Source organism: Rhinolophus sinicus, linkage group LG01, assembly GCF_036562045.2.
Source record: "Rhinolophus sinicus isolate RSC01 linkage group LG01, ASM3656204v1, whole genome shotgun sequence".
NCBI classification, from domain to species: domain Eukaryota; kingdom Metazoa; phylum Chordata; class Mammalia; order Chiroptera; family Rhinolophidae; genus Rhinolophus; species Rhinolophus sinicus.
In genome coordinates, this window is record NC_133751.1 from 146,206,469 (window position 1) to 146,221,223 (window position 14,755).

Below are 14,755 nucleotides of genomic sequence, written 5' to 3' on the forward strand. Positions count from 1 at the left end.
GAGCGTTAGACACCAGTCCTCAAGCCTCTGACTACAGGGGTTACCCACTGAATTCTCCAAGCCATCCTGGAGGCTCCTCACTAGGTCTGAACAGGAGGAAAACCCCATCTCCTCCCTCTTTGACTTTATTGAGGACTCACACACCACCTATTAAACTCTCCCAACATATCTCTTCGCAGATCCTTTCTCCTCTTCATAACTTGACCTTTTTTTTTTTTTTACATCTTTCATGGGAAGGACATGAACCAACATCAGACATTTACTTTATGATTACACTCTGCATTTTCATCTAGCACCTCACTCTGTTGTGTAGCATTTATGGTTGGTGTTGGCTAGCTCTCAATCAAGACTTCAGTATTAACCTTCTGTTATAGTAACTTCAGGTTGAACCATATGAAATTGTTGATTATTTTGACTAAAGGAATTGTAATTTCTTATGGTTCAAACTAACAAATTTTATTCAAAATAGGCTTTTTAGAGAAACTGAACTTTAGGTTGAGGGTGAACAAAAGGGAAAAGTGAATTCTTAAATGAATACCCAGACAAATACTGAAACATCTTCTGCAAAGCGTCTCACCTTGGCTTTCAGATCAGCACACAATTCCTGTTGCTTTTTCCTGTCCTTAGCCAATGTGCTCTCCATTTCATGAGTTGCACAGGCTTCGGCGAGTGTCAGCACAGCCTTCTGTATAAAATCTCTCCTATTCTTATTCCAATTTGATATCAGGATCCTTCGCTGCTCCTTAGCGAAGCGATATTGGTCACAATACTTCTCATGCTCGACCTAAAAAAAGAACAGATGGTTATTACAGCTCTTCTTACACTTATTATGAAAGTGATCCCCTGCTCTACGTCACAGTTCCAAAAGTGAATAAAATGAAATATAACTAATGATTTTGAAAAACGGGACAAATACCTTACTAGTAAATGCAGCAGACAGGACCAGGCACCAGTCCCAGAGTTCTGAGCCGGCGGCTAAGTGGTGCCTGAGGATCAGTCATGTAATATTTCTAAGTCCCTAGTTTCCTTATGGAAGATAGAATCAGACCAGCTGGCCCTCAGACAACTTCCACTTCTGCAGGGCAATGAATCTACGGGCAGAAAGCACTATTTCCCTATATCTAATTTCAAATATAGTCCATCTTTAAATTAGTTCTGGTATATTAACAATTAGTTCAAGTGCTTCAGTTAGACACATGCAAATAAATAGTAAAAATTGTTACAATAATCCTGAAAACTCAGTTTGCTCTTGATGACGGAAACATTCAGATTGTAGGATGTCTAGACTTGAAGTAATTACAGCAATGACGTTCACCCTTCCCATCCCACACTCCTGAGGAATATGACAGTCTCACATCGGTACCAGTGGTTCCTGTTGGCAGTGAATCCCAGCTAGGGGAGAGCTCAGCATTAAGGGGAAGAACAGGATTGGAGATAACCTGAGGAGCAGGAAAAATCTGTGTAGGTGATTCTGAAATGCTCATTATATGAAGGTGAGTCTTTTGAAATTGAGAGTCACTGACCTAAATAATTCTTTATTTTGCCAGTATAGACCACGTCTCCAAATTTGATGCCTTATTTAGCCTTTAAGTCATGTGAGAAAACAAGCTGGCAAGGGGTATAAGGTTGGTCCTACTCCAAATAATAATTTAGGTATAGTTAATGAGGTACAAGATGAAACATGCTTCATTTAAACCAAACATCAGCTACTAAAATCTGTTCTGTAAACTTTTTAGCTTTGTTCCCAAAAGCCAAAAACATACTTAAAACCTGTCAAACGTTAAGAAAAGAAGCATACACCATGCAGAAAATGCACACTAATCAACTCAAAGTAAGAAGTAAATGTAAAAATCTTTACTATGTAAATAATAGGCAAATACAAAAGTCTACAAAGTTAAAAATGACAGCTGGTCACAGAAGCAAATAGATTCAACAGGGAATAAAAAGAAGGATTTAATGTAATAAATTAAGACTTTTAAAAATTGTAGAGTGAATTATTTATTATATAACATGTTTTTGGCATAACAGGTCTCTGCTATAAAGGTCAGAATTAAAACAAGTAATTATTGACTGAGTTCTGACTTTGAGGCCCTTGAGTTTCAGATCCATCTAGAGGGATCGAGTGGAGTTGTCGTGGTGGGGATGGTATAGGTAGGCCCCAGCCCCGAGGCACGTGTTGGCTTGACCAGAAGGACTGAGGTGTAGCAGCTGTCTGGATGGAGGAGCAGGCACTCCACCTTCAGGCAATACCCAGGGTGTGTGTGGGGGTAAATGTATAGACGCCTGGAGGTGAAACACTAGCAGAGCAACCCAGGGAGCCACAGTGAAGATCTCACGGGCAAGTAAACACATTGGGAGTAAATGTTGCCAGAGGGGTCCTCCACCCTTTTATGGACCGTACAGACTTTAAAAATGACAGACTTATAACCCTATTATTTTCTAGAGTACACGAAATAATATTTTTTAGAACTATATAGACATATATATATATTTATATATATATATGAATAATTATTGACCACTAAAACAATTTAACTTGCCAGTATATAGGGTCTAGCACTCACCAAATCATGCCTAGATTTGTGAGGAAAATATCTTTGTAACATGTCCAGATACAGAGTCCTTCTGCCGCAGAGGTCTCTAGGATACTGATCCAAAACAGCCTGGTAAATCCAGTGGTCATTTTCACTCAATTGGAAGTTTCTGGAAGCAACAAAAATGTCACAATGTATTGTTAAGCAATCCCAGAGTTTGAGGGACCTCAAACTGTTCAAGCTATTAGCAAATGATAATGATTACATAAAATGAAATCTGTTCATTTTTTTAAAAAATACATTAGCCAAATTAAATTTCTGCTACAGAAAAGGTTTTAAGTTCTAATACAATCAGTTCTTTCAATTCTTTATTTGGTCTTGTTATGAGTTACAGGCATAATTTGAAGAAGTTTGACAATGAGATATAATATTTTTTAAATATTTATTCTATCTTGCCTGTAATATTTTAAAATCATGAGCAATAAATGATATATAAAAAACATTGGGAATAAATTATTAAACATACAGATTAAAAGGAATTTTATTTGTTCAAGAAAGTTCCTATTTCTAGACTGGAGGAAAATACTAACGTAGACAAGTTAAATGAACAATTACACAAAGGAAACTAAGGCCTAAGGGAGGTACTTCATTTAAAGTTTGACTTTAGTAGCAAGTCTAAAATTATCTTTTATTTCACCTTCTCAAGATATTGGTAATGAAAAGACAAATTTAATGGCATTAAATTTCAGCTCACTAACAAAATCATTTGTAAATAGGATCCCTTCAAGTCACCTTAACCAATAACATCTCAATCATGTTCCAAAATGCCTTTTTCACTTCAGAAAACTCTTAGGCACTGACGTGGTTTGTGTTCTACGTAAAGTACAACTGACCCTTGAATAACACAGAGGCTTAGGGGCTGCAACCCTGGAACAATTGAAAATCTGGGTACAACTTTTACTTCTACAGTCAGCCTTTCGCTTTGGCAGATTCAACCAACCCAGGATCCAAAACAGTACTTTCGATCAGGCAGTTGGGAAACTGCAGATGGGAATGGGAAAATACTGTTTTTAGTATGCGGTTAATTGAATCCACAGATGCAAAATCCACGGATTCGAAGGACTGACTGTATTTATTGAAAAAAATCCTCATATTAGTGGACCCAGGTAGTTCAAGCCCGTGTTGTTTCAAGGGTCAACTGTATTAGTAAAACTCTACACAGAGTGAAAATGTTGCAATATCAGCTTGAACTCTAAACTGAATTAATGTATCTTTATTAATCTGAGTTTATTTGCATATCATTATTCCTGTTTAATAAATTGGAATAATCAAATACAGATGCAATCAGTGGGAATATTATTAGCAACAAATATTTTCTTCATCAAGATGAGGATTTGCTATTGTTGATTCCATTATATCATTGGCCTTCTACTTTAAAGTTAACTGTATAATTCAAAGCATTTTTGTAAGTTCTCTGTGCCCTTGAAAAATATTTGACAACTTAAAGCAATAAGAAACTATGTAAATCAAGTGATTGTAATGGGAATTCCACTGTCTTTACGCAAGTTCACCTAGTTTCTGTAAAGCATTTCATTATTCTGGTCAGTAGCAAGAAAAAAAATTCTTTTTCAAAGATGATAATCCTCTCTAACAGCTCTATAATGAGAAGAAAAAGGGGGTTGGAGGTATTCTACCAGGAGAAAGCATACTCTACAGTTCTTCAGTATGACTATTGCAGAGAAAGAATTTGAGATGAGTTCATTCACTAAACACCTTGAGTGCTTTGTTCCAACTGAATCAGTTAGGCATGTATAGACAGTCAGAGGCTTTTGCACATAAAGCATTTCAAATAGGGGTATTAAGCCTGGAGAAAGGCTTGACTGAATGCACTTGGCATTTAAAATACCCTCAAGTCTTCACGAACAATATCTCAGGTCCTCTCTCAAAGAACTCACTCTCATTCATGATGACATAAATACATTTCAATAGCAGTTGTCCACATAAATTCTCTATTACTACACCACAAGCAACAACAAAAAAAGAATAGACCGAAAATCCATGTCCCCATTAATGCTCTTAAACTGTTTCAATAATCAAAGGGATTTGAACATAGTTTGAATTTCCACGTTTATTTGATTACAAATGTATGTATGTGTGTGTGGGGGAGGAGTATGTGCTGGGGAAGAGGAAGTGACAGAATCTAGGTCCGATAAGTTTTATGTTCTTCTAAATTGATGTTTAATTATGTAATGGATGCTGTTGAGGCCATGACAGATCACCTTTATTAGCTAGAATTCCCATCACCAACATGCTGATAATTCAGAGATGTATCTCCCTTGTCTGGAAAATTGACCTGAGCCAGTTGGGAACTGCCTCTGGCAGGAGGCTACTTTACCACCAGCTTCAGAGGGCCAATCACAACCAAAGTTTGGCTGATGTGGGGGTACAGAAGGCCAGCCCAATCGCCTCAAGATGGGGCCAACTTTGTGATACCATTTATGCTCCAGAGTGTCACTGAGATGTCCTCCTTGCATAGACTTGTTCCCCTCCTCTATCCTGATTCTATTACCACCCTTCCCCTGAGAGCATTGCCCAACAAATCACTTGTTCTTACAGTTCCTGTCTCAGCTTTGCTTCTACCAAACCGGACGTAAGATAATCTACAGGCAATCTTACCCATAATTTTCAAAAATAGTTTAAATCCTTTAGTAAATGGAGAAGACCTTCCAAGTTAATTGCTTTGATGATTTCTTATATTGAATGGTGGTGTAAGATTATCCTCAAAGAGAAAGTGCAAATAGCAAACATTTACAAAAATGCTTTTCAAATAAAAGCACACATTAAGCAAGTGTACGTTACTATAAATAAACATAGCAGTGGGAGAATTTGTGAGACTCTGTTTTTATACATTGCATGAATGTATTAATTAGATGCCATTTTAGTGACAACATTAAAACCACTTAAATATATGAAATGGTAATGTAACATTAAACCCAAATATTTCAAACCAAGTATGTCATGAACAATGATCATATCCAGCTTGCTCTTCTTATTGATTTTAGAAAACTCACATCTCAACAGCTTGCTCCAATTACCACAATTACACCAATTGTAAGTCATTTTTCTACTATATGTAGAATAAAAATAATAAACATCTTAAAAGAAATCATTTACAAATACTCACAATATTATTATTTTTAGAGTATTTATAGCAAACACTTCCCACAGCCTCAGGCTTAAATCCTGAGGCAAATATTCACATCAGCAATAATGATGGCACAGTCATACATCTCCATTAGGATGCTGTCTGTGAGGCAGAAAACTCCCACCATGACATATAAATATATACACATTGAGTCTCCAAGATGGTAAACCTCTAAGAGGAATATTCAAACATAAAACCTTCTTCACAATAAAAAAAGTAGTCATTTCCTACTTAGCTTCTAAAATAAAATAAAATTTAATGTATTTGCATTTCTAACTTCAAATCTGGACATTTATTTTTCCTCATCAAATGTTCGTCTTTTTTTTTTTTAATTTTTATTAAAATCTAGTTCACATACAATAGTATATTAGTTTTAGGTGTAAGCCATAGTTATTCAACATTTATATACCTAAAGAAGTGATCACTGTGATAAGTCCAGCAACCATCTGACACCGTACCATGCTATCAAAATGTTATTGACTATATTCCCTATGCTGTGCATTACATCCCCATGACTTATTTGTTTTATAGCTGGAAATTTGGACCTCTTATTCCCCTCTACCTTCTTTCTCCCCTTTAAAAATTTGTCAATTACAGTTGACATTCAATATTATTTTAAATTAATTTCAGGTGTACTGCATAGTGGTTAGACATTTACAAAAATTAAGAAGTGATCCTCCTAACCAGTCTAGTACCCACCTAGCACTATACAGTTATTACTATATCATTGACTATATTCCCTATACTTTATTTTATATCCTCGTGACTTTTATAACTACCAATTGGTACTTCTTAATCCCTTAACCCTTTTCACCCTGTCCCACAACCCTCTCTCATCTATCACCCTGATAAATCTAGTACCCATCTGACACCATACATAGTTATTACAATACTATTCACTATATTCCTTATGCTATACCCTATATCCTCATGACTACTGTGTAACAACCAATTTGTACTTCTTAATCTCTTCATTTTTTCACCCACATCCAATTTGGCAACCCTCAAAATGTTCTCTGTATATATGCATTTTCTTTTCTGTTTTGTTCATTTTTGTTGTTTAAATTCCACATATGAGCAAAATTATATTGCATTTGTCTTTCTCTGACATACTCCCCTCAGCACAATGCCCTCCAGGTCTACCCACACCACTGCAGATGGCAAGAACACATTCCCTTCCATGACCGAGCAATATTCCATTGTATATATGTACCACCTCCTCTTTATCCATTCATCCATCGACAGATGCCCAGTCTGCCTCCACATCTTGTCTATTGTAGACAATGCTGCAATGAACATGTGGATGCACACATCCCCTTGAAGTAGTGTTTTGGGTTTCTTTGGATAAATATCCAGAAGTAGGATTACTGGGTCCTTCTTTGTCTCTTGTTATAGTCTTTGTTTAAAGTCTATTTTGTTTAGTATAAGTATTGCTACTCCTGATTTTTGCTGTTGGATCCATTTTCATAAAATATCCTTTTCCATCCCTTTACTTTCAGTCAGTATGTGTCTTTGTATCTGAAGTGAGTCTCTTGTAGGTAGCATATGTAAGAGTCTTGTTTTCTTTATCCATTGAGCCTCGGGCTGATGGGTTGTGAGGACTGGCCATGACTACAGTGGAGGAGCTGTGCTGCAGGGGCTGACCCTTAAGAACAGAATTTACTTGATCAGGGCTCTGGTGCATATCCAATTTGACTTTTGGGTATGTCCACCTTGAAGGTGTCCAGGTGATACTTTGGCTTGTTCTGAAACTGTCCACTGAGGCTTCCTGGGAGGGGCCCCATTGCCGGCCAAGTTCAGCCACAGCCTATACCGTGGCATGAGCTACAAAGCAATCCGCAGATGGCCACTGCTTGCACTGGACTTGGAGATGCCTGAGAGAGGCCAAGCCATAAACCAAGGCCGACTATCACTAGTGCTGGGCTTTGGGATGCTCAATCAGAGGTATGGTCATGCCAAAGCCAGATGGTGCTTATTTGGGTTTTGTGAACCGTTGGGAAGTTTTAGGAAAGTCTGGAGCATAAGCCAAGACAGGTCCTTTGTATGGGTAAGCCACTGGAAGCAGTTTGGGTGGGTCTGCAAGTTGGGTGGGGTGGGGTCTCAGGCAATCACCAGGGCAGAGTGAATGAATATTGTTAGCTAGATTAATGGAAACTCACATATGGCGGCTGTCTGAGTCGGCATGAGGGGATTGGGGAAAGCTCAACAAAGAAACAATGGCTTTTGCCAGCTCCTTCATCCAGGAGAAAATGGAACCTCCAGCCCTCACCCTTGACGTCAGATAATTCAATTCCTCCCTGTATGTCCCTGGATCCTTTTGAGCTGTTGCCCCAGGGCTGGAGCTCAGAGCAAGGGAGTCAGTAAGTCCGTGCATGGTCCCTTTAAGAGGAGTGCTTGAGACTCCAGCTATCCTCTTGTCACTCAGCCACCATCTCTGCTGGTTTTCACAGACTGAAATTTTGGGGACTTTTCTCCCTGTCATCGGAACCCTGGGCTGGGGAGTCTGGTGTGGGTCTGAGACCCCTCACTTCTCCAGGGGAGACCTCCACAGCCAAGGTAACCCTCCCGATTTTTAATGGTCACACACAGGTGTGGGACCAGGCCGTTCTGCATCTTTTCCCTTCCTACCAGTCTCAAGGTGGCTTCTTTTGTTTGTCCTTAGTTGTAGGACTTCAGTTCAGCTAGATTTTAGGCAATTCTCAATGACAGTTGTTCTGCAGTTTAGTTGTAAGTTTGATGCAATCATGACAGGAGGCGAGCATAGAATTTACTCTGCCATTTTGACGGAAAATCCTTCCATCTTTCAATTGTACAGAAAAATCTATATAAAATAGCTTAGCTATGTAAAATAACTGGGTTGGCTTTTACTTTCTGAAGTTCTTGTTTAATTTAACTGCTTTGCTAGTAATTATAACAGAATGAACTAAATTACACAGATATTGAAAAATAATCTGCTCACTTATCTACTTTCTGAATTTGAAGAAAATGACTATTTTTAAATTAAAAAATTAAACTTATTGGGGTGACAGTAGTTAGTAAAATTACATAGGTTTTAACTGTACAGTTCTATATCATCTATGTATCACATTGTGTGCTCACCACCCAGTCAATTCTCCTTCCGTGACCATATATTTGACCCTCTTTACCCTTTTCTACCATCCTTCCCTGCTCTCTTACCCTCTGGTAATCATTAAACGTTATCTGTGTCTATGAGTTTTCATTCCTTTATTTGTCTTATTCCTCTGTTGCTTTCAGTTTTGTCACATATGAGTGAAGTCATATGGTTCTCAACTTTTTCTGACATTTTTTGCTTAGCATAATAATCTCAAGATCCATCCATGTTGTTGCAAATGGCAGTATTTCATCTTTTCTTATGGCAGAGCAGTATTCTATTGTGTATATATACACCACATCATCTTTAGCTAGCCTATCCTTCCTTCAACTATCGAAGGACACTTTGGTTGTTTCCATGTCTTGGCCACCATAAACAAAGCTGCAATGAACATAGGGGTATACACATATCTTTATGGATAAATGTTTTCTGATTTTTTGGGTAGATACCCAGGAGAGGGATTGCTGGGTCATACAGTAATTCTATTCTTAATTTTTAGAGGAACCTCCACACTGACTTCCATAGTGATTGCACCAATCTACATTCTCACCAACAGTGTATGAGGGTTCCTTTTTCTCCACAGCCTCTGCCACACTTGTTATTATTGGTCTTGATGATGATAGCCATTATAATAGGTGTGAGGTGATATCTCCTTGTGGTTTTGATTTGCATTTCCCTAACAGCTAGTGAAGTTGAGCATTTTTAAAATATATCTGTTGTCTTCTTGGGAAAAATTTCTGTTCATGTCCTCTGACCATTTTTTAATTGGATTGTTTGTCTTTTTGCTGTTGAGTTGTATGAGTTCCGTATATATTTTAGCCCCTTACCTGAGGCACTGTTTGCAAATATCTTCTCCCATTCAGTTGGCTATATCTTTATTTTGTTGATGGTCTCTTTGCTCTGCAGAAGATTTTTAGTTTGATATATTCCCATTCACTTATTTTAGCTTCTACTTCCCTTGCTTTTGAGGTCAAATGCATAAAATCCGCTTTGAACCTGAGGTCCATAAGTTTGGTACCTATGTTTTCTTCTTTATAGATTATTGTAGAAAAATTTAAATAATACTTTAAAATTACCCTAAACTTTTGCAATTTTTAAAATATCTTTAGACAAAAGATCTTTGGCAGGTCTCTGCAATTTCTATTCTTATTGTCCATCCAAATTTTTAAATTTATTTTGTAATTTTCATCTTTAAAATAGCACACGAAGATTTTATAGTTTCAGGTCTATTGAGCACTCCTAAAACTTCAGGGAATTTTAGCCTGCAGAATTATGAGATATTTACCTCTCCATCCCCACTCATCCTGCTCCCAAATATTGAAGTCCACTGATAACATTTTATCATGATTTCCAAGGGTATGAGACAAAACAGGTAATCCAATAAAAGAGGATGACAGGGCTGTGAGAATTCAACCAGACTTAGGCTTATTGTCTCTTTATTATTTGAGTCATTCCAAAAATCTGAAACTGAGACTCACAATTAACTTAGCTACCAGTTTTCTTTGTAGTCATGCTTAAACCACTTCCTTGGGGTCTGTCTGGTTCTATGACATCAAAATACATTTGGGGAGAGGGGCAGCCTATGATGGCAAATGAGATACACACGGGGAACAGGTACTTTAACAATAAAAACAATTCTATGAAACTAAGCATTGTGTTTACAAACTGGCTGAAAGTTGTTTTACATTTTCTCAGAGTGAAGGGAACTTTCCAGCAAAATGGTAATTACTGCTCCCTGAAACTAGCCGGTGCAGTTATCGGCATCTGGCGACTGCCTCGAGATTTAAAAACGGCCATAGTGAATGCAGCCTAAAGAAGTACTTGTATCTCTTCAAGTGTAACATTATCAGGGGACACCTAGTACTTCTCCACTGAGAAGTATAATTGCAGTGAGCCACTGGTGGATTAACATGGATAAAAGATATCTCTGACACCATCTGCTTGTTTGGCTGCAGTAGGTCTGACCCTGCAGAAAATATAACTTGACTTCACTTTCAACATTGTGTTTCCAAATCAGACCCATCCAAACACCAAATCTAATCAGCCTGGTTCCTAAAACTCTTCCCACTACCCACCATCACACCCAAGGCCCAGTGTCCAAATACAAATCTATCTTTAATTTTCATCCTGGTTTATAGGAAGCTCCCTGGCCTCAAACTCATTTTTAATCAACAGAATCTACTCCTTGGGTTTTGTTTGGGTATGTACATGGTCTTCCCATAGGATGTATTCCCACTTAGCAGTTTTTACCTCCAGGTCCCCAGGCTCTGCCCAGTCTAGTTACATAGGTGGGAGCTGACAGCCAGAAAAAAGTGGGCTTTCAGGAATATGTTCAAAATTTACTGAACTGAAGCATCAACGATGACAAAAATGTGGCCCATAGAGTTAAACCAGAACTTGTACCAACATCCAAAGCCACATTGTGCTGAGGGATGACAGGAACGTGAAAATATGGCAGCCTTCTAAAAGTGACGGTTCCAGAATTTCTTAAAGGAAAGTTAATGGATGGGAATCTGGTCAGAAGAGAAGGCTAAGTGACTAATTCGGAAGCTATAATTGCTATTTGCATAGCTAGCACACTGATTTTACTTATACATTTTAAAGAGTAGTTTGTGAATGCAATAGTTTGTGAAAGTTCAATTCTTTTGCTTAGAATGTGTATCGTTGGAGGTACAATGTTTATTTTTGTGATGATGGCGAGACTCTTCAATCATCTTTTGTCCCAGCACTCATCTACGTCTATTTTTTTTTTAATTAAAGTTTATTGGGGTGACAATTGTTCACCTTCCACTAATTTTTAAGAGGCCATATAATTCAGAGAGGAAGTTTTGCGATAATATGATCAAGATAAAAGCCTGTTAAAAGTAAAATGCAAATGGCTCAACCACCCCATATGCTGGCTTTAAATAATTATGTTCATTGTAAGAAGAGTAAGGAGAAGGTACTTACAGCAGACACTGCCCCTACTCCTGCTCCTATCCACCAGAGTCCTGATTTTATGCATGATCTACCTTCCTCCAGAGGCCCCCACTTGAGGGAAGGTGAGACCCATCGCCAGCCCTGGAAGTGAATCTTGATCAATCTTAAGCCATTCACAAACATCCACTCATAAGCTTCCCGTTCCTTTGGCCAGTGTTTGGTATAAGCATGGGAAAAAGACCCAAATCTGGCCAATGAATGTAAGAAGTCTTCTGGGACATGATTTCCTAGCTCTTAAGACAAGCCACAGGAAGAAAAGGAACCTTTCTCCTTCTGAATGTTGTGGTTCAGAACTACTGCAGTTGTGAGGCAGGAAATCATCTAACCTGCAAGAAGACAGAGCAAGAGAATGCAGAAAACCAGACCTATGTACTTGGATTTCTCTATCTCTGCACTTCCTGTGAAGTAAGATAAGAAATCACCTATTATTTGTTACTTTGACTTGGGTTGGCTATTCTCTTACTTACAGACAAAGATATCCTATTTTTATAGCTAACTGAAGGGAAGAAAAATGACTTCTTAAAAAATGTAGCATCCTTCTATTGCTTTGGATGGAAAGCACTGTGAAGGATGTAGAGGTTAAAGACATGCATCCCCAATGTGGCCAGAGACTAGCATCTACAGCAACTCTCCACAGCTGATTGGGAGCAGACAAGTGTCTAACACCAAAGGCCATGTTTAAGACAAAAAACAAACAAACTAACAAAATCAGCTCTAACTCAAATAAACATAATCAATAAAGACATGATCATCTACAAACACAGTATTTAGACTAATTTTTTAAAAATCTGTTGAGCTAAAATCTACCTCCATGTTACCATTTTATTCATCACTTTTGGGGAACAAGTACATTTTTAAGTGCAATAAAGTTGAATTGAATAAAGTTCCTTTATATAGACATTATGACCCAATTGTCCAGGTTCAGAAACAAGAATAATAAAACTGGTCTACTTCTTTGGGATGGCATGAGGAAAAAGGTTAACCATCATGAGGCTTCTGAAATTTTAATTGCCACATAAAAATGCTGTAATATCACCTCAAATCAACTACCAGTAATCATAAAGAAATTATAAGGGGCTGGCCCGGTGGCTCAGGAGGTTGGGGCTCTGTGCTCCTAACCCCGAAGGCTGCCGGTTCGATTCCCACATGGGCCAGTGGGCTCTCAACCACAAGGTTGCCTGTTCAATTCCTCAAGTCCCGCAAGGGATGGTGGGCTCTGCCCCCTGGGCAACTAAGATTGAACATGGCACCTTGAGCTGAGCTGCCTCCCGGATGGCTGTTGGTTGGAGCGTGTCCTCTCAACCACAAGGTTCGACTCCCACAAGGGATGGTGGGCTGTGCCCCCTGCAACTAGCAATGGCAACTGGACCTGGAGCTGAGCTGCGCCCTCCACAACTAAGACTGAAAGAACAACAACTTGAAGCTGAACGGCACCCTCCACAACTAAGACTAAAGGGACAACAACTTGACTTGGAAAAAAGGCCTGGAAGTACACACTGTTCCCCAATAAAAAGTTCTGTTCCCCTTCCCCAATAAAATCTTAAAAAGAAAAAAAAAGAAATTATAAGAATGGATTAGAGGAATGATGATTCTCTTTCACAATTTGTTTTTTTAGACATCAACAGTGTTCAACTTTATGTTCTTTTATAGGCACTAATATGGAAAATAAACATAAACCTGTAAGTACAGTGATTATAATTTCTTATATTATCAGTTCTCCATAGTCTTAGTTCTAGTGACAGGTTCCCTCAAAGGACTATATTTACCCACAGCTGGACTTCAACATATAAGGAGTAGGGAAAATTTGTTATGAACAATTGATTTGAAATATAAAATAGGTGTTATAATTCCTCTCAGGTCAAAAATTTGGCAATCCTATCAATAGAAATTTTAATCTTGTTTTTGCTTATACCTACACATATTTTATTATTTTAACAACAAATTCTATTTGCATTACCCAGGTTAAAAATTACACATGTCAATTATCTTGGAAAAAATCTGTCAAGCTGCTATGAGTCTATTGTCTCCAATCTGATTTACTCAAGATTGATTTGATTTCACATCCAGCAAAGAACAGGATCCTCTCGTAAATGACTCTCACGCCTTCATCCTGTAAAACCCAGATTTTTCAGTCTCCTGAAGTATTAAAAATGTAGCCTCATGCACCATTACACCGTGTAGTTCCCGGCTGAAACAATTATATCAGGAAGGTGCTGGGGGCCGCAGTGATGCTTACAATAAAGACTATTGACATAGAAATTTATAGCCACTTTTCTTAGATATTCTTTTCACAAATACATTTAAACAAACATAACATACAGGTAATATACAGAATGAGTTATTAATTAAGCAAAGACAAACTCTAAGACTAGTTTTTGGGGTATCCTGTAGAAATTGGACCTACTTTTTTCCCTTGATAAAATGCATTCCACCACAGCCAAGAGAATTTAAACTACACTTTATTCCTACAACAAACCCAAAGTAGGTTAAGCAATCACCAAATGTGGCTTTTGGTTCAAGAGTCATAAAGTAATTAAGTATTTTCAATTATGTATTTATTTTAAGAGAAACATACTAAGTACCCATGACAAAAATAAGATCATAATCTACAACTGTTACCTCCCCGCCAACAAATATAAATTCCAAGGTCAGGTTGGACAATCCTGGATGGAATATGCCAAGAGAAAAAGGGAATTGCAGTGACCCAGAATGTTGCTTGAGTGGGTCATGTAACCAACGTGACTAAGTGAACACATTGGTGTTTTGGAGCATTTCTCCCCTTATTAACCACTCTTGACATACAACCAGCCCAGACCAGAAATGTAAAACCTGAGACTGGGACATGTCCGGGCACTGAACCTTACCAAAATTCTGAGACTACATTCTCAGAGAAAAATGCCACCTGGTAATTAAGGCTCCAATGTT

At 38.0% G+C, this 14,755-nt stretch overlaps 1 protein-coding gene across 11 annotated transcripts in view; it reads right to left on the minus strand.

Moving 5' to 3' along the window:
• Positions 1-14,755, minus strand: part of CCDC148 (coiled-coil domain containing 148) — a 290,765-nt gene that overhangs the window by 185,959 nt on the left and 90,051 nt on the right. For all 11 annotated transcript variants that reach the window (XR_012497645.1, XR_012497644.1, XM_074336768.1 and 8 more), the window contains 2 exons: positions 2,565-2,703; positions 578-784 (listed from right to left, as the gene is read on the minus strand). Coding sequence is in view for 9 of the 11 variants with exons in the window: in XM_074336768.1 (XP_074192869.1) it covers positions 578-784; positions 2,565-2,703 (346 nt within the window). In the remaining 2 variants the exon portion in view is untranslated. The remainder of the gene's footprint in view (positions 1-577; positions 785-2,564; positions 2,704-14,755) is intronic.